Source organism: Astyanax mexicanus, chromosome 20 (genome assembly GCF_023375975.1).
Source record: "Astyanax mexicanus isolate ESR-SI-001 chromosome 20, AstMex3_surface, whole genome shotgun sequence".
Taxonomy (NCBI): domain Eukaryota; kingdom Metazoa; phylum Chordata; class Actinopteri; order Characiformes; family Acestrorhamphidae; genus Astyanax; species Astyanax mexicanus.
This window is the reverse complement of record NC_064427.1, coordinates 25,010,420-25,036,789: the sequence shown is the minus strand read 5'-3', so window position 1 is coordinate 25,036,789 and position 26,370 is coordinate 25,010,420. Positions and strand designations below refer to the sequence as shown.

The 26,370-nt window shown below is 39.3% G+C and overlaps 1 protein-coding gene and 1 long non-coding RNA gene across 3 annotated transcripts in view; one reads left to right on the top strand and one right to left on the bottom strand.

Annotated features, from left to right (window-relative positions):
• Positions 1–26,370, top strand: part of LOC103045667 (ephrin type-A receptor 5) — a 382,833-nt gene that overhangs the window by 7,807 nt on the left and 348,656 nt on the right. For both annotated transcript variants that reach the window (XR_007427358.1, XM_007254078.4), the window contains exons 2-3: positions 5,954–6,018; positions 21,382–22,045. Coding sequence is in view for 1 of the 2 variants with exons in the window: in XM_007254078.4 (XP_007254140.2) it covers positions 5,954–6,018; positions 21,382–22,045 (729 nt within the window). In the remaining variant the exon portion in view is untranslated. The remainder of the gene's footprint in view (positions 1–5,953; positions 6,019–21,381; positions 22,046–26,370) is intronic.
• Positions 18,371–19,597, bottom strand: LOC125784794 (uncharacterized). The gene is made up of 2 exons (XR_007427370.1): positions 19,133–19,597; positions 18,371–18,489 (listed from the first exon to the last, which is right to left on the bottom strand). It is a non-coding gene; the product is annotated as an uncharacterized LOC125784794 (long non-coding RNA).

Below are 26,370 nucleotides of genomic sequence, written 5' to 3'. Positions count from 1 at the left end.
TACTGCATTAACACACTTTTTATTGTCACATGTTTTCACACCTCTAGTCGGTTTCTATGGTCTGGATCAGTTGATGAGTTTGATTACTTGGAGAGTTTTCTTCCTCTGTTTGGTTTGGTTTCACAGGCAGAAACCAAAACTCACCAAAATGAGCACTAATAAACCACGTGAGCGCATTGTCTCCTCTGATTGGTCAGAGCTGTCTGTCATGGGAGCAAGAAAGTAAATACTGTGAGTAGATTCTGTGTTTCTGTGTTCCGTATATCTGTACAGTGTGAAGCAGCTTTAATACACAACGCTGGAACACTCTGCTTTCAAACCCAGTGTTTTCAATGGGATTGGAAGTGCAGATGTAGACGTGGTAAACAGAGTCGAATGGCTACGAACAGTGAACGCAGCACAGACCACACGTGGAAACAGCATGGAGCAGGAGAGACAGCATAGTTCATAGCTGTGGTAATGAATGATATCTGGCTAATATATCATATTAAACTGTGCTTGATCAGCAGTTTAGCTCAAATAAAAGAAGTATATTCGATAACCGGGTCAGATATAGACCAGATCATGCTCTCACTACAAGTGATGGTTTATTAATCTAGTAATCAATAGCGGGTCTAGTAATTTTACTCTTACACAGATAACTAGATAACAAAATCTATTAAGATTTCATTCACAAATAGATTATTTTAATAATGATATGATTACTAGCTAGCTAAGGAAGGTGCGCCTCCTTAATGTTTTACTGTTTCAGCGTAGTGCAGCTAGCGTTATAGCCCCTATTATCGGACACTTCATTTAAATCACTTCATTTAAATCATTATAAATATGAAAAATGGAAGCACTTTATTATTTATTCACCCAAATGTACAATTTTAAAGAAGATGTGTGATTAGTAGATTAATATCCAGGACTCTTGACTTTGAAAGAAATTAAATATATATATATTTTTTTTTTAAATGACATTTTTGTTTGCCACACAGTGGCAAGACCTGCTGGAATTGTGGGATTAGAATGGTCTGCTATTATTGGCTACCTTATTTTATGCTTAAAATACCCGATATGAACTGTGTCTTAAAATGAGAATAGCATTGTCTATCACAATCATTTCTGGGACAATATATCACCAACAAAAAAAAATGTTGTTATTGTCAGGCCTATTCAATTCTAAGCAAGTTTTTTTTTTAATGCAACCAAAAGTGGTTCTTCTTCTATGGTTTGAAGAAACATTTGAAGCAGCTTTTCCAGACTTTTCTAGGCAACCCATACAAATACTTGCTTTGAGAACAACAGCCGAATGTAAAATACTTTTTCTTAAATCTGTTCTCGCTGTCGTTGTCGACATGCACCAGTCTGGCGTCTTGTTCTGGCGTGATCACCTGCCCTCGTCTTTGTCTCTTACAGAAAACCTCGACACACAATTGTGCCTTATTATTATTCACTTACGGCTAAACCACTGACAGCCTGTCACACACGTCGGACCCCGGATTCATCGTCTTTTCATCTGCGTATTCGCCGTAGGACGGACATACCCTCCCCTGCGTGATCTAGTTCAGTACTTTATACGTCTGCTTTTGTCCTAATTAGATCTACGTGATGTGCTTCTCCCCGGGACATGTTTCATTTTAAGTGGAACAACGTACACCAGTAACGCTCCTGCCATTCAAAGTGCAACCCGTCCAAACCCCAATTTAGAGCACTTTAAATAGGCTAGAGCACTGTTCAATTCTGCACTCCTCAAAATAACAGGGCTTCAAATGGTGCTTCAGGAACGCTGTAGAAGAACTATTTTGTAATAGAGATGCGATCTGTGTGAGGAAGCTTTCAGCTGGTGAGAAACTGTACAGCAAGTGAAAGTTCTTTAAAACAGACTTTAGAACAGGATTCTTAAATGCTGGTTCTGGCATCCCACTGCCCTGCAAATTTACAGCCATGTCCCAACACACCTGATTCAACTAATCATCTCGTTAACATGCCCTTCCAGAGTTACAGTGGAGGTGTTACAGCACCCTGCCTTAAGCACTGGCTTAAATATTGAACGACCGTTCGTCAAGTAAAGGCTCTTTAGATCTTTTAAAGATATTTTAAGATTGAAAGATCTCTATTAGGTAAATAACTTTTATAGAAAATAGAGGTTCTTTAAGTCTTTAGAAATAACCTGTATTAGTAAAACAACTTTAAATCAAGGAAAAGCTCTTAAGACTTATCAAAGAACATATCAGTTGGACAAGAATCTTTACATCAAGTGAAAGTTCTTTAGACACTTAAATTTAAAAATGAGAAACCTTTAAATTGATAATTGAAACAAAGTCAAGCAAATGTTATTTAGACCTTTATCATTAAAGCTTAAATCTTCCATTGATAAAGAAACCTGCTCATCAATTAAAGTTCTTCAGACATTCAGAATTAGGTTTGAAGAACCTTTTTATTTGTAAAGAACCTTTACCTCAAATGCAGTTATTTTTACCCTTAAAATAGAAGATTTTAATTTGTAAAGCAACTTCTGAACAAGTACAGGTCCTTTGGGTATTTAAAATGAAAGAAATGGTAAATAACCTTTATATAAAGTGAAGGTTCTTTAGACCCAAAATGAAGGGACCTGTATCTAGTGTTTTAGGTTTTCACACCTGAAGGTCTGGACCAGAGCCTGCGCCAAGTTTTGTGTGTTAAATGTATTGTGCAATTTAGTCTGGATAGTTTTGGATTCACATTGCAGTTTATTTTTAATTTTTCCCATTTTCTCCCAATTTACACGGCCACTTATTAGTACTCCCCCTGTCACTAGTAATGCCCCAACACACCAGGAGGGTGAAGACAGCCACCACTTCTTTTCAAGCTGGGGTTCGAACCTGTGACCTCCTGCTCATAGTGGCAGCTCTTTAGACCACTGGACCACTCGGCGCCCCACACTGTAGTTTATCAAGCTTATTAAAGAATTCTTTATGACAAATGACAAACATTAAAGAATTCTTATGAATTCTTTAATTTATAAGAATTCTTTAAACATAAATAATTCTTTATGACAAATGACAAACATTCTGTTGTCATCTCCTACACTATGTGGGCTGTGATTCCATATACTTTACATTAATAGGTTTAGTTAAGCAGAATCTTGTCAGTTCAGTGAATTGCATTTCCAGGTTTTCTGCAAAATTGTGTGAAAAGTAGTCAGATTTCAGATAATACAGGGTTCCCTTGGGTCCCCTAAACAGTCTTTAAATGTCAAATTAAACTGGGGAGAGAACTAAGGTTAGTGGCGCGCTAGCTAACATGCTAACTTTAGCCGCGAGTTAGCAAACGTTATCAGGGAGAGAACTAAGGTTAACGGAGAGCTAACTAACATTACTGGGAAGCAAGCTACCATACTAACATTAGTGGCGAGTTAGCTAGCATGATAAGGGCGAGTTAGCAACATTACTGGGGAGAGAACTATGGTTAGCAGCGGGCTAGCTAACATATTAATGTTAGCGGTGAGTTAGCTAACATTACAGGGGAGAGAACTAAGGTTAGCGGAGAGCTAGCTAACAATAGCGGCAAGCTAGCTAACGTACTAATGTTAGCAGCGAGTTAGCTAACATTACCGGGGAGAGAACTAAGGTTAGTGGAGAGCTAGCTAACAATAGTGGCGAGCTAGGCAACATACTAATGTTAGCAGTGAGTTAGCTAACATTAACAGGGAGAGAACTAAGGTAAGCGGCAAGCTAGCTAACATAGTAATGTTAGCGAAAAGCTAGCTAATGTTACCGGGGGAGAACTAAGGTTAACGGAGAGCTAGCTACTAATATTACTAACATTAGCTACTAAGGTTAGTGGGGAGCTAGCTAACATAGTAACGTTAGTGGGAGGTTAGCTAATGTTACCGGGGGGAGAACTAAGGTTAACAGAGAGCTAGCCACTAACATTACTAACATTAGCTACTAAGGTTGGTAAGGTAAGGTGGCGAGCTAGCTAACATGCTGTTTTATGTTAGTGGCGAATTGGCTAACGTTACCGTGGAGAAAACTAAGGTTAATGGAAAGCTAGCTATCATTAGCGGCGAATTATTTAACATACTAACGTTAGTGGCGAGTTAGCTAACGTTTTTAGGGAGAGAACCAAGGTTAGCAGCAAGCTAGCTAACATACTACCGTTAGCGGGAAGTTAGCTAATGTTACCAGGAAGAAAACTAAGGTTAGCTACCATACTAACATTAGTGGCAAGTTAGCTAGCATACTAACTTTAGCAGTAGTTGTTCAACTGATCTATCTATCTATCTATCTATCTATCTATCTATCTATCTATCTGTCTGTCTGTCTGTCTGTCTGTCTGTGATATACCCAAGTTCTCTAACTGTAAGGGTCATATGGGCTACTCCAGCACCCTAGAAGCAGTGTATGCTTTTGTTTGTAGTTTGCTGTATTTCTGTAAGTGTGTGATGTGTTATCTTCTCTGTGTGTTGATCCTGGTGACTGTGGGGTGTGTGTGTGTGTGTGTGTGTGTGTAATCTGTAAGGATTTCTGCAGGAGTTTTATTGAGCTGAACGCCGCGCTAAATGCTGCAGATACCTAACACCTGATTAAAGTCCAGCTCAGTGACAATCAGACAACCGTTCCAAAGGTCACCTAATGAGCGCAGACTCGAGTCATTTGCAGGATTCTCAGTTGTAGAAAGACCAGGCTGGGTAATTTGAATGCTCTCACAGGTTAATTGACAATAAGACATTTATCTATGCTGTGGAATGTGCTGCATGCGTATGGGAATACTGTTTTACTTTCTTTTTCATAAATGTCTTCAGTTGCAGTGGAAGTCACTAAATGTCTGTTGGTTCATTCACTAACACTAAAAAAAAGGCTTAAAAAAGGCCAAAGAACATTTTCCTGTCTTAGTAGAACCATTTGAGAACCCTTTGGGCTATTCATTCATTGTAGAATTTAAACTGTTTTTTTTTTTCTATTCTTTTTTGTTGCATTGCAGCCTAGATCTTTCAAACCTCTTAAACTAATTAATTAATTGTCATTACAATATTATAATATTATACATTAATCTGTAATTAGAACTAAAATTATACTGTATAACTACTACTACATATACAAGTGTAATTACTCTACAATGTCAGGCTAATAAGGTTTTCATCCCTGTTTCTGCATATTTTTCTGTCTGTCTGTCTGTATGCAATTCTGCTTTTCTGCCTATTTGCTTGTCTGTTTGACTTTTTGTCCATCTAGATGTCTGACTGCCTATTTTTCTGCCTATTTTCCTGTTTTTTTCTGTCTGTGTGTCTGTATGTTTGCCTTTCTGCCTGTCTTCCTGCCCATCCTGTCTGTTTGTCTGATTGCACATCTGCCTTTCTACCCATTTTTCTGTCCTTCTTTCTGCCTATTTGCTTGTCTTCTGCCTTTTTGCCTGTCTTTCTGCCTATTTTCTGCCTATTTGTATGTCTGTCTGACTGTCTGTCTGAACATCTGCCTTTCTGCTCATCTTTCTGCCTATTTGTTGTCTATCCGAGTGTATGTCTTCATGTCTGCCTTTCTGGCTACATTTCTGACTATTTTTCTGTCTGTCTGACTATCTTTATGCCTTTCTACCTCTGTCTCTCTGAATGTCTTCCTTGCTTGTCATTCTGCACATATTTCTACCTATTTTTCAGACTTTCTGTCTGTCTGCTAATCTGCCTTTCTGCCTATCTCTTTCTCTGACTGTCTGCACATCTGCATTTTTGCCTATCTTTCTGTGTCTTTCTGCCTGTCTGTCTATCTGTGTATGTCTGCCTTTCTGCCATTATTTCTGTCTGTCAGTATATCTGTTTGTCTTTCTTCATTCTATCCATCTATTTGTCCATCCATCATCCATCCATCCATCCATCCATCCATGTCTGTCTGTCTATCTCTCTGTCTGTCTGTCTGTCTGTGATAGACCCATGTTCTGTAATCTCCTGCAGCAGTATAATGACGTTTTTCCGTGTTCTGCTCTCTTGCAGTGAACTTGCTGGACTCGCGCTCTGTAATGGGTGACCTAGGATGGATCGCCTACCCAAAGAACGGGGTGAGTTACACCCTCTCACACTGAACACTGCATTAAGACTGGGCTCAGGATAACATCTCAAGGTCTCCCAATTCCCTCGAGTGACCAAAGAGAGATTCAAAGTGAAAAATAATAGAGCACGTACACATCAGAGACAGTGAGAGAGAGAGAGAGAGAGAGAGAGAGAGAGAGCTGTATTGTTCTTAAAGGGACACGACAGAAGACCTAAAGTTCTTTGTTCTAATTTCACAGGAGCTCCTTGAATGTAATCACTGCTGTATAACAAGACGCTGTTATGTGTTGAGGATTGTCAAAGAAAGAAGAAAGCTGCCATTAAAGTGCAGCATACATTAGCAAAATATGTGTTTAGGGCATTTAAATGGCTAAAAAGGCTAAATTACTAGCTTACTAGCTTTTAATTTATGTGAATGAGGCCAAAAATTAACTTGAACCTGGTGTTTACTGGCTCTCCCTGTTGTCATTGTATATAGCAGCTCTCTGATCGTCAATATTCATATACAATATAAGCATTTTTTGTTTTATATATATATCATTGAAGATACATACTGCCACCTATAAAAAGCTACTAAATCTTATTATAACAAGAAATTAACCTACAATGGAAGCCAATGTAAACGGTAGTATTTAATTTATTCGTTAATAATTTACTATTATTATTTTAGACTTTATTCACAGTCATTTTGGAGCATTTTGTTCAATAGTAGTCACATTATATCAATTGTAAAGAACTGTAAAAAATATGTACTGTATATATTAGGGGTGTCACGATTCTCTAAATCCTCGATTCGATTTCATTTTCGATTTAAGGGTCACGATTCGATTCGATTCTCGATTTTCTTGTTTTTTTTTCTTGTTATTATTTTATGCCTCATAAAATTTAAATAATATATTTATTATTATTATTATTATTATACATATTATAAATATTATTATTATTATTTATTAAGATATATATGGTAATGCCATCTAGTGACTTTTTTTGGTAGCAACAGTGTGCACTATTAAAACAAGCAGTTTATCAGAGCTGTGTGTGGATGGCTGGTGAAACTGCTCATTACATGAAGCTGCAGTTCTTCATCCAACCACTAGCAGCAGCAGCACAAGCCCCGCTCTCTTCACTCAGTCACTACTTCAGTACAGCCCAGCCACGGGCTACAGAGCTCAGCCAGTCCGTTTTTACTGTTTCTGTAAACAAATAAAGGTTTTAACCCCACTAACCGGATAATACAGCTCACTACAGTTCATCTTTCAGCCCAAGCAGCTAACAGCAGCAGGTTAGAACAGCCGACACGGAGTCACTGCTCGGATTACATTATAAACAGCTCAGTTAGCGCGCTGCTAACCTCAGGATGTTTATAACTACGGAGTTTAGTGGACACACCACGGCCGCCAGGTAAGTCTTTTAAAGGCTACTGAAGACTATTAAAGGCTATTAGAGTGTAACCCCTGGCTCCCAGGGGTTACAAGAGGTTATTGAAAGCATTATTGGGGGGCAGAAATCAGTACAGGCTGGTTAGATAAGTGATGTGGGTATTGTCTTATAAATATTTACACATAACTTATATCTCTCCTGAAAAGCTTTTATTTTAGTCAGAAACACGCTTGTGTTTACTTTATCTGAGAGAAAGATGTTTTTTTAATTCAATGGAAAGCAAGAGGTGTAGTCAATTATAAGTTTAAGATTTTTAATCCACCTCACTGTGATCTATAGTCAGTGTTCTCAAGTCACACTGACACACGCATTTCAGCGAGTTCACACGCTCTCACCTGCGCGCACCCACCCCTCCGTTAGATACAGATACAAAACCTGCGCGCCCAAAGCCCGCCCCCCCTCCCCCGTTGGACAGATAAAAACAGTGATCACACTCCCGCCGACTGCGCTCATGCAGTGGCTATCTCTATTTAAATGAATAGGATGCGCTGTGTTGGTGCCGCGCCATTTGCGTAGCGCGCTGCGCTATTTGCGTAGCGCGCGCGGGAGGGATCGTCGATCCTCTTTTTGACTTCGATACTCGAGATCGTGACCTCATTTCGATTCGATTTCGATAAAATATCGAGATCGTGACACCCCTAGTATATATAGATGAAAGCTGCATGAAATGGGCAATATACAGTGTAATACATTGGAATGTATATATGAACCTTTGCCCTTACATTGTAATGGAAGTATCACAAAAATACAAGTGCGTATATATGTGTGTAGGTGTTTGTGTGTGTGTGTGTGTGTGTGTGTGTGTTTGTTTTCTCATTATATCCATTCAGTATCACAAGATGAGTGCTCAGATAAGCTTTGCATTGTGGGACTTTGTGAGGTTCATGTTCAGACACTCTATGGAGAAACGTCTCTCAGAGAAAAGCCATTTGCCTCATGTTTAGATCAGCGACTGTGTGTTTTCCCTCCAAACGGATTTCCACCTCCGTGGGCATTGTCTATTGGCTGCGTTGTGTGCCAGTATTGTGCGAACGTTAACGCTCTTCACGGCGCCTCTCTCTCTCTCTCTCTCTCTCTCTCCCTCTTTCTCTCTCTTTCCTCGCTCTCTATAGCGGTGCGGTCCCCGCGGGTGCACGGCGGCCTTTGTTGTGAATGCGCTCAGCCTGCAGTCGCTGTTGACAGTACGCTGTCACGGCTCAATTCAGCTTCCTGTTGTGAAGTGTGGGGAGAGGCCCCACATTGTGTTTACCTGCACCTGCCCTTTGCCGCGACAATGCGGCCCCCACAACGCGCTCTCGCGGCTCCTGGCGCACCTGTTACGCAGGCCAATATTTTTTATTCACACGGGAATACAAGCGCCCTCGCGTGATATCGAACATGCGGCGCATCTGGGGAGGTATAAATCTGTGCCAAATAAAGCCGCGGCAGCTTCTTTTTCAAGCCCCTCTCAGCGGCAAGTGAGATGAAGTTGTGCGGCTGTGAACTCTCCTCGCTCATTGACATCAAAGCCGCTCGGCAGAAAGGCTCTCGACGCTGCTGCAAGTGACAAACTCTAAAGCAGCTTCTCGTTTTTTGGTGAAGTTCCAAGCTAAACTGAGAGGAGGTACATTTAGCTTCATTCCCTTACACACGGACACATCGCTCTGGTGTATAAGTGTCTTCGCTTGACTGCATGATTACAGCGTCTCCGCTATAATTGGGTCAAATGAGTGTGTAGCCCGGCAGCTGTTCGGAGAGACAGTCTGGCTCTGTTCTGAGCCTGCAGCAGGGGTGGGCAAATAAGCTTCATTTACATGATAAATGAATTCATTGCTCGCTTTACTGACTACTGACGACTTCATATATATAGCAAAAAAAAAGACCTGTAACATTGTACAACCTGCAAATAACTGTGTTATAAGTGTAGCAATGTGGAATGGAATAAACAGCATAATAACCAATACAGAAAATGACTGGATGTCAGGCACGTTTGTGTTTTATTTCTCAGGTCATTGTTTTTGTTTGCAATACTGTACATTATAAAAGAATCAATCAATGGCTATAATACAATCAGTCCAATTTCCAAACACTTTTACGGGGTTTTCTGCCCCACAAGATGCAAAGCTCACACAGATTGCCAGATTGACACACACAGTGGCTAGTGGTGGTGGTAAATGACCCAGCTATGGTAAGCAACCTTACTAAAGTGCAGTGATTACCTGTTCAGCAAAAAAATAGCCAGATCGTCCATTTCCGTGATTGCAGCACGCTGTTGTTTTCCTGCTGTTGTCTATACCTGGCAACCTGGGCTGTGGAAATGGGACTGATGGAAAGGGAGTTGGCAGATTCCAGTGCCTAAACTTAGCATGTTTTCTCAATATCTGATGATACATTCTGATCATACTATTACTTAGTTACTACAGAAATATAATCCCTGATAGTCCTTTAAATGTATTTTCTATCCAATTGAAAATGTATACTGTCACCTTCTCAAGTGGAACGCGTGTAAAGACTTAATATTGAGTTACATTGCATGTAATATGAAATTCCTGCAATTAGAGATGGGCAGTATGTGCTGCAGCCATGTATATATTAACTTGATCATCAAAACGAAGAGACAATACAGCGTTGGTACATATAAGCCTGTATAAGCATTGGCCACATTATTAGGTGGTACAAGTATCTAAGCATTGGCCCTATCTTTAGGTGGGCAGAGCCATGTATGCATTAGCCCTACAGTATCATCAGGTGGCATATATGTCTATAATCGAGCTTCTGAACCTCTGGGAAGTAAGGATGCTGTGTTTACATCTCTAAATACCGTTTTAAAAAAAGCTAATAACTCTCATATGTCTTTGGCTCTGTAAAAAAAAAAAAAAACATAGTAAACCAGCACAGGCTCTTTTGCTGGTGCGTTAAAAGTATGTATCTGTTCGTTACAAATTTTAGTGTTAAAGTTGACAGCATATATTCTGATATTTTTATATTTTGAACACCTCTACCCACTCTCCAAATCTCATAGTCTTTAATCTTCTGAGACACTTCGCTGCAAACGTTCAACAGCATCTGTTTGAGATAAACCTGAGAACTTCATTTCTGTCGAGATGGTTTGTTTTCAGTTCTTGCTCTATGCCCCTTTAACCACTGTCAGAGCATCAGAGCAAGGGACTGAGCCCAGCTTTGCCAAATCGACCAAGCGATTTACAGCAGCTCAGCTAAATCCGGGCTTTATGCTGGCCTAGGGCACCTCCGGCTCCAACCACTGTTCTTTTTTCCCTTAGCCTAACCAAAGGGGGAGAGACATTTATGTGACCCTCTATAGATGATCCTCCTTCTGCCCTGGCTTTAACCCTCTTGGAGAGAGAGAGAGAGAGAGAGAGAGAGAGAGAGACTCACATACTCTCACAGTTACACACACACACAGATACAGATACAGAAATCCAGACTTTTGATGGTTTTAAACCACAGGGAGTCTGTTTTGTGTAGCGCTAGGCCTTGATGACAGGGGTTAGCCAGGTGTCTAAGTAATGGTCATTGAAAAATGGAAGGTAATGACTGGTTATTGGTTCAAAGTCAGCAGGTCATGTGTCCAGGCTTGAGTGCTCTCTCTCTCTCTCTCTCTCTCTCTTATTCTCAATCTCTCTCGCTCTGTCTGCCCCTGCCTGATTCGGAGTCTACACTGGTGGAGAATGTAGGCTCTGCCGGAGGAGTTTGAAGTGCGTGGGTAAGAGCTCACACTGAGAGAGCTGAAGTTACACAGGGTAAAAAAGCACTTGCAAATAAGCAGGGTGGGCCTGTGGAGGTGAGGGATTTAGAAGGAGCCGGGAAGAGCGGCTCAGCGGGGGGCTCTCTAGAAAGGAGGTCTGAGGATTGGGAAGAGTTGGGAGGGGAGGATGGCGATGGTTCAAAGGCGTTTGGCAAAATTGTTCACTGAAGACAGATCGACTCTAAGCGATAGCCATTCCCATTCCCATGTGAAGCTCCTTTTATGGTTGAATATATTGCACTCACAACACTTACTTTATACTGGTTCCTGTTCAGTGTTCAGTGATAGTGGTCTCATATCATCACTGGTGAACAAAAATCTCCAAAAAAGGCAATTTTACGGAAAAAGGGTTGAAAAAAATCGTACCTGGCATTAGATGACAGCATTTTATTCTGAGTTGGAACATTTCTGTTTGGTACTATCATCAATAAATTTGGTGAATTTGATCTATTTGGTACTATCATCAAAAGACTGTGGTCCAGAAATGTATTCATCATGACATTTCAGGTATAGTACGTCAAAAAGACACAATGTTTTGGCAAAGTGATAATATGATTAAAGGGCTTACATTTTTAGCCAATGCCTGTATTAAACATGTACACCATGGTTCCATTTCCTTCCATTTTATGGAATTGAATACAAAAATGTCTTCCATGTTATCAAATTTGCAACAAGAGTCTAAGCACTTAAGGCCAGAGGTGGAGCCAGACACCATTATTTGGTAGACCTGCACATATCTCCCAGACCAAGTGTCTCAGACTGCCTTCATTGAGTTTACAGCGCAGCCTAAAGAAGCAGAAGCAGAGTAGATTTTTCTACAGTGGCTGTAATAAAGACCAAAGGTTATCTGGCTTTGGTTTGTTGTAAGTTACTTTGCTACTTTTATTACTATTTCTATTTTTATCCAGTGTACTTTTAGGACTTTTAGAAAAATCCAAAAACATTTTACATCAGCTATATGCAGAAATACAGAAATGTAGAGTTTTACCCACTTTCAAGCACCACTGTGCACATATATTACGAAAACATACAGCTCTGGAAAAAAATAAGAGACCACTTAAAAATTATGAGTTTCTTTGTTTCACCAAATTGACTCTGTAATATGATCAAGAGGAAGATGGATGATTACAAGCCATCAAACCAACTGAACTGCTTAAATTCTTTTATTTGGAATTTGGGAGAAATGTTTGTTTTACTATAACAAAAAACCTATAAGTAGCAAAATCAAAGAAACTGATACAGAAACTAAAGTGATCTTTAAACATTTTTTTTTTTTCAGAATTGTATAATTGCTTGGGACTCTTATTGTGATAGAATCGGGCAATATATTGATAATTTGACGTGTTACATAATTTGACTCCTTTCATAATTGCACTGATTCACCCTTTTAATTGTGTGAAGGTTTCACATATGTATGGCAAAAATAGATTTGGTTATATTCTGATATTTGTCACTGTGAGAAATCAGATATATTAGACGGGGGGGGGGGGGGGGGATGAGAGGTCATGGGTTATTTGATGCATTTAGGGGTTAATGGGGGCTCTTGAGGACCTGGGTGACCTGCACTCGTCTGCCGACTCGCCCTCACTGTTTGCCAGATCATGGTTAGGCTGACTGGAGCACATTATGGAAATATGAAAGGATCCCATTCGCCGTGGTTCACTGAGATTTTTATGAGCGGGTTCTCCGCCCTCAACCCCCACCCCCCCCCCCCCCCCCCTCCCAGCCCCTTGTGCTGGATGCATTAACGCAGCCCAGTCAGGCCATCTGAGAGGACTCCTGTGTTTATTAGAGGAATATAATCATTTATGGCTGAATGAGCTTCAAACCCAGTAATGTGGACATTTGGCCGCACTGGAATGAAATGGAAATTTGCCGTGAACAGCACCTGATTATGAACAGAGAACGAGAGAGAGAGAGAGAGAGAGAGATGGGGCGGTGGGGGGGTAGAAAGGTGTTACTAATGTGTTTTCTCTGAATCACACTCATGGTCCACCTTGATAGGAGGAAATGTGGTTAAAGTAAAATCGGGTATAATAGACCATACAGCTCACGCTACAGCATCCATGAAAACAGAAGGAGCAAAGTGTGTAAATGTACCCATTATGATTGTACCTCAGAAGACGCTACCTTTGGTCCTGTATGTCAAAGTACTGGAGCATATTGTGCTGATATCACAGCTCATCGTAACTACAGACAGCTGTCAGTGACAAATCTACTGCTAATTAGATAAATACAGTAATAAAGACATAAGCCATGCAAGACTGTGAGTTTCAGAGATTTCTCAACAGCTGTTCTTAGGAAGACGCAAAATTGAAATCAACCTACCTGTGATGAAATCACTGTAACACTGTAACACTCAGCCTTAAGACATAGGTGTCATATTACTTTTTTTAATAAAATAGCAACAACATAACATATAAAATAACTGGTACATTACAACCTCAGGGGTTGATAAGCGCACCAACGTGTCACAGTAGATGTTTTTAGTAGTTTTCATGTTCAGACAATTTTATTGTTGTGTTTTTTTTCTTCTTTTAAGGATTGTTTTGGTATCGAGAATCGTGATACTGCAGTCGGTATCGGTATCGAAGTAAAAATTCTGGTATCGTGACAACCCTAAGTTAGAGTAGAGCCAGATATTTTCCAAGCCATTACGTGGCGGGCCATAAAAATTAAATTCTGTTTTGGAAATTGAAGTGTAATGAGATGGAGTGCTACAGACTACAGGTTGGTTCAACAACCTGCTATAGGTTGTTGAACCCAATTGCAGAACAGTTTATCTCAAAGCAGGTAAACACAAGAAGAAAGGAATTAATAAATAAATAAATAAACACCGCTCCTCACGTGTCGTCAGTGTCACGGCCCAATACACTATCGCTGCCCCGGCAAGTAAATTGGAACACGGCCGGGAAAAAAAACACACTTATAAGGTGATAGGGAGCCAAAGAACGGGCGGAAATAAGGAAAATGTGCGGAAACTAAAGTCACGCCAAGCACGACAGAGACGGGGGAGGAGTGTAAACAAAAGCTCGCCAGAGAAGCATTTTATTTATTTATTTATTTATTTATTTTTTCTTTAATTGTTTCATGCTTACAGACCATATCTGTTCTTTACCATATACAAAGGAGCTCTGCTTATTTTTTGGTACCATACAGAACCTTTTTTTTTTTTGCTTCTTTGCTAAGCACATGACCTGGATAGCTAAAGTTCACTACAGTAAGACTGTAGCGTTGAGCACCACTCCTTCAAACTCCACAATTTTTGTCTCTCAGACAGCAGAGGCTATGAAAAATGGGCATGTAGGGAATTACTCGGCAGCTAAATAGAGCATTATACGCCAACCGGGGAGTCGTTCAGAAAGCCCAAGGACTCGGCTTCCCCAGCTCACTTCCTGTCAGCCCTGCTCTCCTCAGGGCATCACGCCGCACACCTCTCTGACCACCTCCACTCAGCTGTGGCCTTACCTTGAGTCTTAACTGAGCTAATTGCTGCGGGTGCTGTGTTACAGGAGCCGCATGAAAAGAACTGAAGGCTCTGAACTTTTCATACTGATAGCATGAGACAATCCCCAGCGCTATCACTGCCGACAGAGGAAAAAATAATAAAACATCCCTGTCCCCTGACTCCTCTTCCACTGAGACTGGAAAAGTACCTCAACAGAATGATTCATACGAGGCACAAGATCTGTAATACTGATTTAGTGCTGCACAGCAGAGCGCAGTAGTGTTTGGTTAGGCTACCGTTGTTTTTGTCAGTGAGCGAACGTAGCACTGGCTGTCAGAGCTAATGCTAAAAACAAACACATTACACGCTACCTGACAGGATTTCATTACTTTAAAACAAAACCCTGAGGTAAAAAAGGTAATTTTATACCAAAGGAACATTAACATAGTATGAAAATTGATGTGACAGCTATATTAAGTTAGAGTGAATGGTTAGAGTGAATTTGCCTGCTTAGATATGTCTCAAACGTTTATTTTTTTTTTTTGTGAATTATGACTTCTAGACCCAAACCACTTACAGTAAATGACTCTTTATTAGATACATGTGCAGAGCAGGGTGCCTCCAGGACCAGGTTTGAGAAATACTGATCAACAGAAGAAAAATCAGCTACAGTTACTGTAGGGGAGGGAGAAATTTTTTTTAAATAATAGTAATAACAATATTTCATGGTATTTTTGCGATACAATACTCGATATGGTGGTATGACAAAACATAAAATAAAAAAAAACAATAATGCACTACTGCAAAAAAAAAATGATATATGATAACTGACATATTAAAAACGTCAGCTTGAGTAGGTTACATCTAGCAAACATCAGCTTGAGTACTTAGCATCTTTTAAAAATGAGCTTGTGTAGTTACTGTCTACTGATCATGAGCTTGAGTAGTTAATATCTAGCAAGCACCAGCTTGAGTAGTTAACTTCTATCGAACATGAGCTTGAGTAGGTAACTTCTATCGACCATGAGCTTGAGTAGGTAACTTCTATCGACCATGAGCTTGAGTAGTTAACTTCTATCGACCATGAGCTTGAGTAGGTAACTTCTATCGACCATGAGCTTGAGTAGTTAACTTCTATCGAACATGAGCTTGAGTAGGTAACATCTATTGAACATGAGCTTGAGTAGTTAACTTCTATCGAACATGAGCTTGAGTAGGTAACATCTATCGAACATGAGCTTGAGTAGGTAACATATGGCAAACATGAGCTTGAGTAGGTAACATATAGCAAACATGAGCTTGAGTAGGTAACATCTATCGAACATGAGCTTGAGTAGTTAACTTCTATCGAACATGACCTTGAGTAGGTAACATCTATCGAACATGAGCTTGAGTAGGTAACTTCTATCGACCATGAGCTTGAGTAGTTAACTTCTATCGAACATGAGCTTGAGTAGGTAACATCTATTGAACATGAGCTTGAGTAGTTAACTTCTATCGAACATGAGCTTGAGTAGGTAACATCTATCGAACATGAGCTTGAGTAGGTAACATATGGCAAACATGAGCGTGAGTAGGTAACATCTATCGAACATGAGCTTGAGTAGTTAACTTCTATCGAACATGACCTTGAGTAGGTAACATCTATCGAACATGAGCTTGAGTAGGTAACTTCTATCGACCATGAGCTTGAGTAGTTAACTTCTATCGAACATGACCTTGAGTAGGTAACATCTATTGAACATGAGCTTGAGTAGTTAACTTCTATCGAACATGAGCTTGAGTAGGTAACATCTATTGAACATGAGCTTGAGTAGTTAACTTCTATCGAACATGAGCTTGAGTAGGTAACATCTATCGAACATGAGCTTGAGTAGGTAACATATGGCAAACATGAGCTTGAGTAGGTAACATATAGCAAACATGAGCTTGAGTAGGTAACATCTATCGAACATGAGCTTGAGTAGTTAACTTCTATCGAACATGACCTTGAGTAGGTAACATCTATCGAACATGAGCTTGAGTAGTTAACTTCTATCGAACATGAGCTTGAGTAGGTAACATCTATTGAACATGAGCTTGAGTAGTTAACTTCTATCGAACATGAGCTTGAGTAGGTAACATCTATTGAACATGAGCTTGAGTAGTTAACTTCTATCGAACATGAGCTTGAGTAGGTAACATCTATCGAACATGAGCTTGAGAAGGTAACATATGGCAAACATGACCTTGAGTAGGTAACATATAGCAAACATGAGCTTGAGTAGGTAACATCTATCGAACATGAGCTTGAGTAGTTAACTTATATCGAACATGACCTTGAGTAGGTAACATCTATCGAACATGAGCTTGAGTAGGTAACTTCTATCGAACATGAGCTTGAGTAGTTAACTTCTATCGAACATGAGCTTGAGTACTTAACATCTAGCAAACATCAGCTTAAATAGTTAACATCTATTGAACATGAACTTGAGTAGTTAACATTTAACAAACATAAGCTTGAGTAGATAACATCTAGCAAACATCAGCTTGAGTAGTTAACTTCTATCTAACATGAGCTTAAGTAGGTAACATCTATCGAACATGAGCTTGAGTAGTTAACATCTATCGAACATGAGCTTGAGTAATTAACATCTAGCAAACATCAGCTTGAGAAGGTAACATCTAGCAAACATGAACTTGAGTAGTTAAAATCTAACTAGCATCAGCTACAGTACAGGATCAATAGATGTTAACTACTTAGGCTGATGTCAATTAGTTGTTACCTACTCAAACTCAGGTTAGATGTTAAATACTCAAGTTCATGTTAGTTACATGCTAACTACAAAAGTTCATGTTATTTAAATGTTAACTAGTCAAGTTAATCTTAGTTAGATATTAAATACTCAAGTACATGCTACATGTTAACTACCCATGTTTATGTTAGTTAGATGTTAACTACTGAAGTTTATGTCAGTTAATTGTTAACTACTCCAGCTGATGTTAGTTAGATATTAACTTTATTAAGTTCATCTTAGCTAGATGCTAAATACTCTATTGTTGCTGATGTTTGGTAGATGTTAACTACTCAAGCTCATATTAGATCGAAGTTAATAGCTGCGGTCCAATCTGAAGGCAGCTGCCTAGGTAGTCATTGCCTTCAAAGGCAGCTCCCTCGTTCGGCAGCATTTTCACCCATAAGGGATCTTATAAGGCAGCGCATTCGGGACACGCTCTGGAGTTAGCATACGTCATCACGTCTAGCGCACTGTGCTCGTGAGCTGTTTATAAATAACTAAAGTTAATGATCACTTACCTCGGGATAAATCTCAATGCAGCGGCAGCTATTTCTCTTTTACTGATCCAAATATTACAGATATTTAAATATTCATGATTTACTTTAATTATACACTTTTCCTCACTTCATTCTCAGAGTATGGTCAGTTTTATTTATGTATTTAGTTTATTTTTGATTAGATGCTTCGTAGAAATGCATGAGTAATGAAACCATAATATAATAAATATTTTGTATGAGCCATCAGAGCTAAATTATCAAACTAAGCTACGTTTCACTCAATAGTACATTCATACATAGTCAGCTAATTTATCTTTACCTTTTAGTTGCATAAAACACGAACATAACATGATTCATAAACTTTATTTTTTATTTTATTTACCCATACCCACTAGTTGAGATGTGATACTACAATAAGCATAGTGACAATAAAAACACAGCAAGCAAAAATAATAATGTTAAGAGAGAAAACTTTATTACATTCAAAGAAAAAAAAAACTATTCATAAAGGGAGCTAACGCTGCCTCCAGCCGGTCTGACCAGAGTTCACCTTCCCCGGCCCACGTTCATCCCTGTGGAAAAAATAAATCTGAATTAGTAACAGCGGTTTATGGAGAACACGCTCATAATTCCACTATTTACACAGTAAATCACTCAGTTACAGGTAAATCTAGTTATTCCCCTCTAACAATTAAACTATTTACACATTAAATCACTGAATTACAGGTTATTCTACAGTTATTCCCTCTAACAATTAAACTATTTACGCATTAAATCACTGAGTTACAGGTTATTCTACAGTTATTTTCTCTAACAATTAAACTATTTACGCATTAAATCACTGAGTTACAGGTTAGTCTACAGTTATTCCCTCTAACAATTAAACTATTTACACAGTCAATCACTTAGTTATACATAACAGTGACTTAAAACAGTTAAAACCTTTTATACTGGATGGCCAGGGTATCTTTGTTTCCTAGCGGGGGTTTCCTCAGTGCTGCAGCCGCGTTTGGTACTCTGTAAGTCAGCTAGATGCGTGTTAGCTTACCCGGTAAATTAGCACGATAAGCTAACGGTAGCTTCCGCTGGTCAGGTCTTACATTAAATAAAGTACAGGCGAAAACAACAATGGAAAACAACTTAAAACAGTCTAAAATATGCTAGTTTGATAAACCCACGCAGCGGTGAGTGGAAATACAGGAGGAATTTACTTACATTTGTACAGAAACTCCCTCGCAGTGCTGGCTCCGTCCGCCATGTTTTTAAATCTGAGCGCTGGAACTCTGAGCTGGTGAAATGCATCATGGGATTGCCTTCGCCGTGAAGGATACATCTCACGCTGCCTTCAGAATCGGGGTAAAATAAGGCAGCACATGCTACCTTCCGAATGGGACAGTCCTTTTCTCGGGAGCGCGCCTATGCTGCCTGAAAATGCTGCCTAGTTGGGCAGCTCCCTTCAGATTGGACCGCAGATAATAAGTCAAGCGGATGTTAGCTAGATATTAACTACTCAAGCTCATGTTAGTTAGATGCTAGCTACTGTAATGTTCCTGATGTTTGCTAGATGTTAACTACTCTATCTGATGTAACTAGATGTTCACTAGTTAAGCTAATGTTAACTACCCTCTAACTGGATGTGAACTATTGTTGGTGAAGCTGGTTCTGTTTAAATACGGTGAAAACATGTTTCTCTGAGAAGATAACTTCAAACACTGTACTGTATAAAACATTCTTCATTACAAAGACTACAAACAACCATTAAAATCTTCAGGTATTTTAGTGTAGGAACTTTTTTAGTGTTGCCCACAAATTCTGTCTGTTCCAGAGAGTCAGCTGGTCTCAGGCCAGCAGTAATGTGATGCCTCAGGAGGTTCTCAGTGGTCATTGAAAGCTGAGGCCTGCTTGGCCCTTGGGGTGCATTTTGAGGTCCTGCATTGTTAACTACCGTCTCACAGTCCTCCTGACTGGGTAGATTATAGCTAGTGTTTTTTATGTCTCTTAGCTGTCTGATATATTGTTATGGGTGTTTTCTGGGAGAGAGGTAAAGAATAAAACTAGAAAAAAACTGAATTCCTGTATCACAGTAGATCAGTAAATCATTGCTGTGGAGTATGTTTTTTTAGATGGGTTTTATTGTATAGCTACAGGTGAGCATCTGCATTTAACACTGCATTTGGCTGTGATTCCCAAAAGTGTCTTATAGCACAAGCATGAAGCATCATAGTGAAACAAGTATCACATTGGCTGAACACTGTTATGCTCTATTTCAGTTACCTATGAAGTCGGATCTCACACAAGTTGATGACAAAATATGACAAAAGTTTATGGTATTTTCGTGATAACAATACTCCTGATGATATGACAAAATACTGAATAAAAAAAATCTCTCTCTCTCTATATATATATGTATATATATATATATATATCAGTAATACATTATTGAAAATTTTAATTTATACTGAACTATGACTGATTTATATGAAATCATACAGCATTTTGTTGGTATGTCTCCAGGGATGTTAACAATATTCAATGTTCAATAATTTGTTTATTCATATGATAGTTGTTATTGCTTTTTTTTGATATCAAGAAAACAAAATCATTAAAAATCTGCGAAAAAAAATACTTGTACATTTTTCTTAGCTTTTCAAAATGTTTTTACTTACATGTTAACTTCTAAAAAATGTGTTTAGTTTTCAACCTTTGTACAAAGATTAGTTTTTTTTTTTTTTTTTTTAATTTTCAGCCTAAACTAACTTTTCCTTTCCAATTTTTGCTTAACCTTTCTACTACTTCTACTACTACGAGAATATTAACATGCAGAAAAATGTTCTGGGTATTACTTATAACTTTTTACAACAAATTTTGCGTTTTTTGTGCATCATTAATTTTAACAATGTTTATATTAATATTTGGTAAATCTTTGCATTATTTTCTACTTTAGGAATTTGGTCTTCGGGCAAAAGTTTATTTAGCACAGGTTTGATTTTTGACCCAGACTTTAAACTTGAGTGTGTCACTAATTTCTAGTGACCATTTCTTCAGTGGTCTTTTCAGTTCATTTCAACTTGTATAGTAACCTTCGAAAAATGAGTTCGGTATTCTTATTGTCTTTGTGCATCAATAATTTCTAGTAATCATTACTTTAAATTTTTTCAACTCTTTTTAAGTAATATATCAAGCTACAAAAAAATGTTACTATTCTGCTTTTGGATCAATGTTTCATTTTGTTCTGTTGTTTTGTAGTTTTGCCCAAAACTTTCATTTTTAGTGCATAATGTTTTTTAAACAAAATTTTTGCTTACCTTTTAATCTAATTTCAAGTAAAATTTCAATCGTAACAAAATGAATGTGAGAGTTCATCCTTCGACCAAATGTTTTAGCTAAGCATTTTTCATTATGTTCACTAACTTATTGGCTTATTGGCTTATCTTTTTAACTAATCTCTATTTTTTGTTCATCAGTGGGAAGAAATCGGAGAGGTGGACGAAAACTACGCCCCCATTCACACCTATCAGGTGTGCAAGGTGATGGAGCACAACCAGAACAACTGGCTGCAGACGAACTGGATCCTAAACGAAGGGGCTCAGAGGGTGTTTGTGGAGCTGAAGTTCACCCTGAGGGACTGTAACAGCCTGCCGGGCGGACTGGGCACCTGCAAAGAGACCTTCAACGTCTACTACTACGAGTCCAACGACGAGGACGGCAGGAACGTACACGAGAGCCAGTACACCAAGATCGACACCATCGCGGCGGACGAGAGCTTTACGGAGCTGGACCTGGGGGACAGGGTGATGAAGCTGAACACCGAGGTCAGGGACGTGGGGCCCCTGACAAAGAAAGGCTTCTACCTGGCCTTCCAGGACCTGGGGGCCTGCATCGCCCTGGTGTCCGTCCGCGTCTTCTACAAAAAGTGCCCCTTCGTGGTGCGGAACCTGGCCCTTTTCCCGGATACTATAACTGGGTCGGACTCCTCGCAGCTCCTGGAGGTGTCGGGGACCTGCGTCAACAACTCGCTGGCCGACGAGCTACCCAGAATGCACTGCAGCGCGGAGGGGGAATGGTTGGTGCCCATCGGGAGGTGCATGTGCCAGGCAGGCCATGAGGAAGTTAATGGCTCCTGTCAAGGTTGGTGAACATCTTCATTATTATGCAAATGCAAGTGCTGGCAAACGGGTGCTGCGTGTTTGACACGTCTCCTTGAACCGAGCCTGTGAATGTCATGGACTCTGATGAGTATCTGAGCCCCTTCCTGTTGGCCTGGGAGTGCGGTGACATTAAACCCACACTCAGAGCACCACACTGGCTTAACATTAGCACGATGCTATGGAATACACAGCTCTGGAAAAAATTAAGAGACCACTTCAGTTTCTGAGTCAGTTTCTCTGATTTAGCTATTTATAGGTTTATGTTTGAGTAAAATGAACATTAAAACGTTGTTTTATTCTATAAACTACAGACAACATTTCTTCCAAATTCCAAATACAAATATTGTCATTTAGAGCATTTATTTGCAAAAAAAAGAGAAATGGCTGAAATAACAAAAAAAGATGAAGAGCTATCAGACCTCAAATAATGCAAAGAAAACAAGTTCATATTCATAAAGTTAATAATTGGTGTAAATAACCCTGTTGGCATGTTCTCCTCCACCAGTCTTACACACTGCTTTTGGATAACTTTATGCCACCACTCCTGGTGCAAAAATTCAAGCAGTTCAGCTTGGTTTGATGGTTTGTGATCATCACAAGATTATGTTCCAGAGGTTTTACATTTATTAAATCAAAGAAACTCTTATTTTTTTCCAGAGCTGTATATATATATATATATATATATACTGTATATGTCATAGAAACAAAAAGAGGTATAATGGTAATCAAAATTGGTTATGTTGTTTGTGTTATGAGCTAAAATTGCAAGTAGTAGATAGATAAACAGTGGTTCTCAAATTGTGGTACGTGTACCATTGGTGGTACATAAAGCACATTTTTATCAAATAAATGTTTAAAGGTATCAAAAACAAAAGATTACACAATTACTTGATGTGGGTTAAAAATTATAAAAAAAAAAATATCTCTAAAATGAACATAATTTTCTCCAAATGTCATGAACGTCACAATGAAAGCCATTTTGCAGCATTTGTAATGAAATTGTATGAATGCATTTCAACAGTATTAATTTATATTAATACTGTTATATTAATTTTTATATTATATTATTGACATCAAATAATGCAAAAGCATTATTACATATCGCATTTTTTTCGTCCATATCGTTTACCCCTAGTTTGCATGCATATGTTCCTGTGGATAAGTCTTAAGTGATACTTTTTTGAACTTTTGGTTTGATTGTGGGTGGAACAAGCCTTCCATCACACTAATAATGTGGAAAGATTACACTGAAAAATCATTCTGACATTCGTGTCTGTGGAGGCTAAACCACATTAATAGAGTTTATTGAGGAATATCTTTATTGACTTGAAGCTGTATTTTTCTAAGCCGTATTCCTGCTTCTTTTATTGTGACTCTGAGATAATCAGTGAATTATGGGTCAGCGGTTGGAGGCGGTGCTGAGAGTGGCGTTGGGGGTGATGGAGCTGCTATCTAACAGCTGGCGGAGGGCGGGATGACTCCTGTGATGAATCATCGTCTCTGGACAGCACAATAGACCAGACCTCACCACAGCCTGCTTTGTTTTAAACTGCATCCAGCACGGCGGCCAACAAAAGGCATCAGCAGCGATGGCGTTGGCATTGGCTTTAGGTATTTGCTGTGTTTGAGTGGTGTCAGAAACGGAGAAATACGATTTGAATCATATGCACACATACCATAAATGTATTGGTATTTACAAGGGGAAAATGTAGGACTTTAGATGAAAGGAAAAGATAAAACGGTGAGTTTACAAAATGTGACACATACCATGACCTTTTTGCAAATTTAACAGTGAATTATGTGTACTGTACATTTTTAACTTCAGTTTTTCATCATATTTTTAGTTTTTAAAATCGCTTAGGTGACTGATAGTGATTAATTTCGCTTGATATTTCACAGTGTTTGTGGTCACTCTGTTTTGCGGGTTTCAGTAAATAGAAAGAAGAATGTTTAATGTATTAACTAGAAGTGTAACAAAATATTGATATATCAAAGAAACACAGTATTATGTTTTGCAATACTATGTTAATTATTTCTTTATTATAATGAATGCCGTATTTTTCCGGACTATAAGGCATACCGAATTATAGGGCGCACTATCAATGAACATCTATTTTCTGCTCTATTTTCATACATACGGTGCATTATAAGGTGGATTATAAGGCTCATTTTATGCGACTCTAGTGAGGAACAGCGGTGTCGCCATGTTTTCCTTCTAGTTTAGCAGGTCTCACCACTGGGTTGCGAGACCTTTAAAGCTAAGCTAAGGAAATACACTTAATGTTAATCTACACAGATTTCTTTCCTGAAAACTGTTTATTTGGGTAAGTTTAGCGCGTCCGTTTCATTACAGTAAGCTTAGATTTTCAGATATCCACTGAAGCTAGAGCATTAGCATTAGCATTAGCGGCTAACCTATAGCAGGCAATGCAAATGCTGCTCCAGCAGTGCTAGCCTGTGTTAGCAGTAGGGTACAGACCGATGATACTCACCTCTGGACGGCCAAAGAGCTAACACTTACCGTGGTGAGCGGCTAATGCTAATACTGCTAAACTGAGGAGAACTAAATTGAAACTCTGTATAATGCTGCACTTCAGTGGAATAGCTTTACTGCTCCTTAATACCTGACTGGTAGAATTCATCCATAAGGTGCACCTGATTATAAGCAGCACTGACGATTTTTGGGAAAATTTAAGGATTTTAAGTGGGCCTTATAGTGCGAAAAAAAACGATAGGTTACATTTGAAGATTTGTTGGTCTGTGTCCTGCGGTGTGTCCTTGTGTGGGGGTGTACATGCTGATCCCGTGCGGCACATCTGTGTTGCCAAGATAGTAATGAACGTCTGACTATTGACTGTTGTCAGGGTTCTAATAAGTCAGTGGCGCATCTGTGTTTTCTGCTTCCAAGATACGATCCATTATAGGGTGTAAGATAGCAGTGAGCATCGCAAAATGTCTTGCACCAGAAATAAGATAGAGCCCATATTCATTCCACATCTAAAAGGAACATGGGAAAGTTTTGACTCGATTGGGTTTGAGTTATTATTTTTAGAAGGGCTTGCTCTGTTCCCGACTCGCCCCCCAGACAGTTCAGCAGCAGCAGCAGTGATGTCTTCACCGTCTCTCTGTTTTGAAAACATCATCACCCGGATCTGGAGGGTTGCCATGCTATTTTCAGAAGCAGCTACAATATGCAAAAGACTCTGCTGAGATTTTAACCGCGCGCAGACGCATCCTCCGCACGAGCAGTGCGCTTCCTGTCCTGTACCCAAACGAGACGGTATAGATTGAGACGTCTTATCTCAGATAGTTCCTGCATCAGCCCCGTTCTAAACTCCTCCCTAGTCTCGCTCTTTATTTACGGAGCGATTCCCTGGCGAGTTGCCGTCACTCCTCGTGTTTTGTACAGACGCTTCGCAAGCGGCACAAACTTTACTTTCTTTCCCCCCTGTTTGTGTCTGGAGAGGGTAAATACAGTACATCCTCGTTTCTGTTACTATGGCAACCCCCAGACTTCACCTCCTCTGTTTTTTTTTTTTTTTTACATTTTCCCCTATGTGAGCGAGTCACAGTGCAGCGTGAGGATGAAAGCAGGGTTTAGAGGGTTTTTTCTACACTTTTTTTTCCGCAGCCGACAAACTCGTTCCCTCTCCTTCCTTCTCCTCTCATCTTCCGTTAGACACGAGGAGGCCTCGGAATACCGGTTTTCCTCTCGCAGGTCAGGAACTGGAGCTTCAGTTCAGGAGCAAATCCAGTAGTTCACACTGCAGAGTTTCAGAGTTTCATTACTGCTGCTTTCTCTCTCTCTTTCTCTCTCCCTCTCTTTTTCTCTCTTTCATGTGGTTTGATTGGCTACAGTCTATATCTCATTCTCTCTCTCTGTCACTGTCTCTTTATTGCTTGCTATCTCCTTTTTTCTCTCTTTGTCTCAATGTTTCTTTTTATGTCTTATTCACTCATTAAATTTTGTTGCTTCTTTTTTAATCCCATTCTTGCTTTCTTTATCTGTTTGTCTCTCTATCTCTCCCTGTCTATCTCTTTCTTATTATCTCTGTCTCTGTTATTTCATTTTTGTTTCTCAACCTTCTCAACTTCGTACCTCATTGTATATTTGTGTGTCTCATTTTCTCTGCTGGAGGATTAAAGCATTGTTCTTTTCGTCTTCACTTTTCTGCAGCCAATGAACTCATTCCCTATACTTTTTCGGTCTCATTCTCTCGTTGTATCTCATTTTGATTTTATTTTCTTCTTTTCTGTCTCATTGACTCTCTCATTGTTTCTTTTTCTTTCTCATTCTCTCAAACT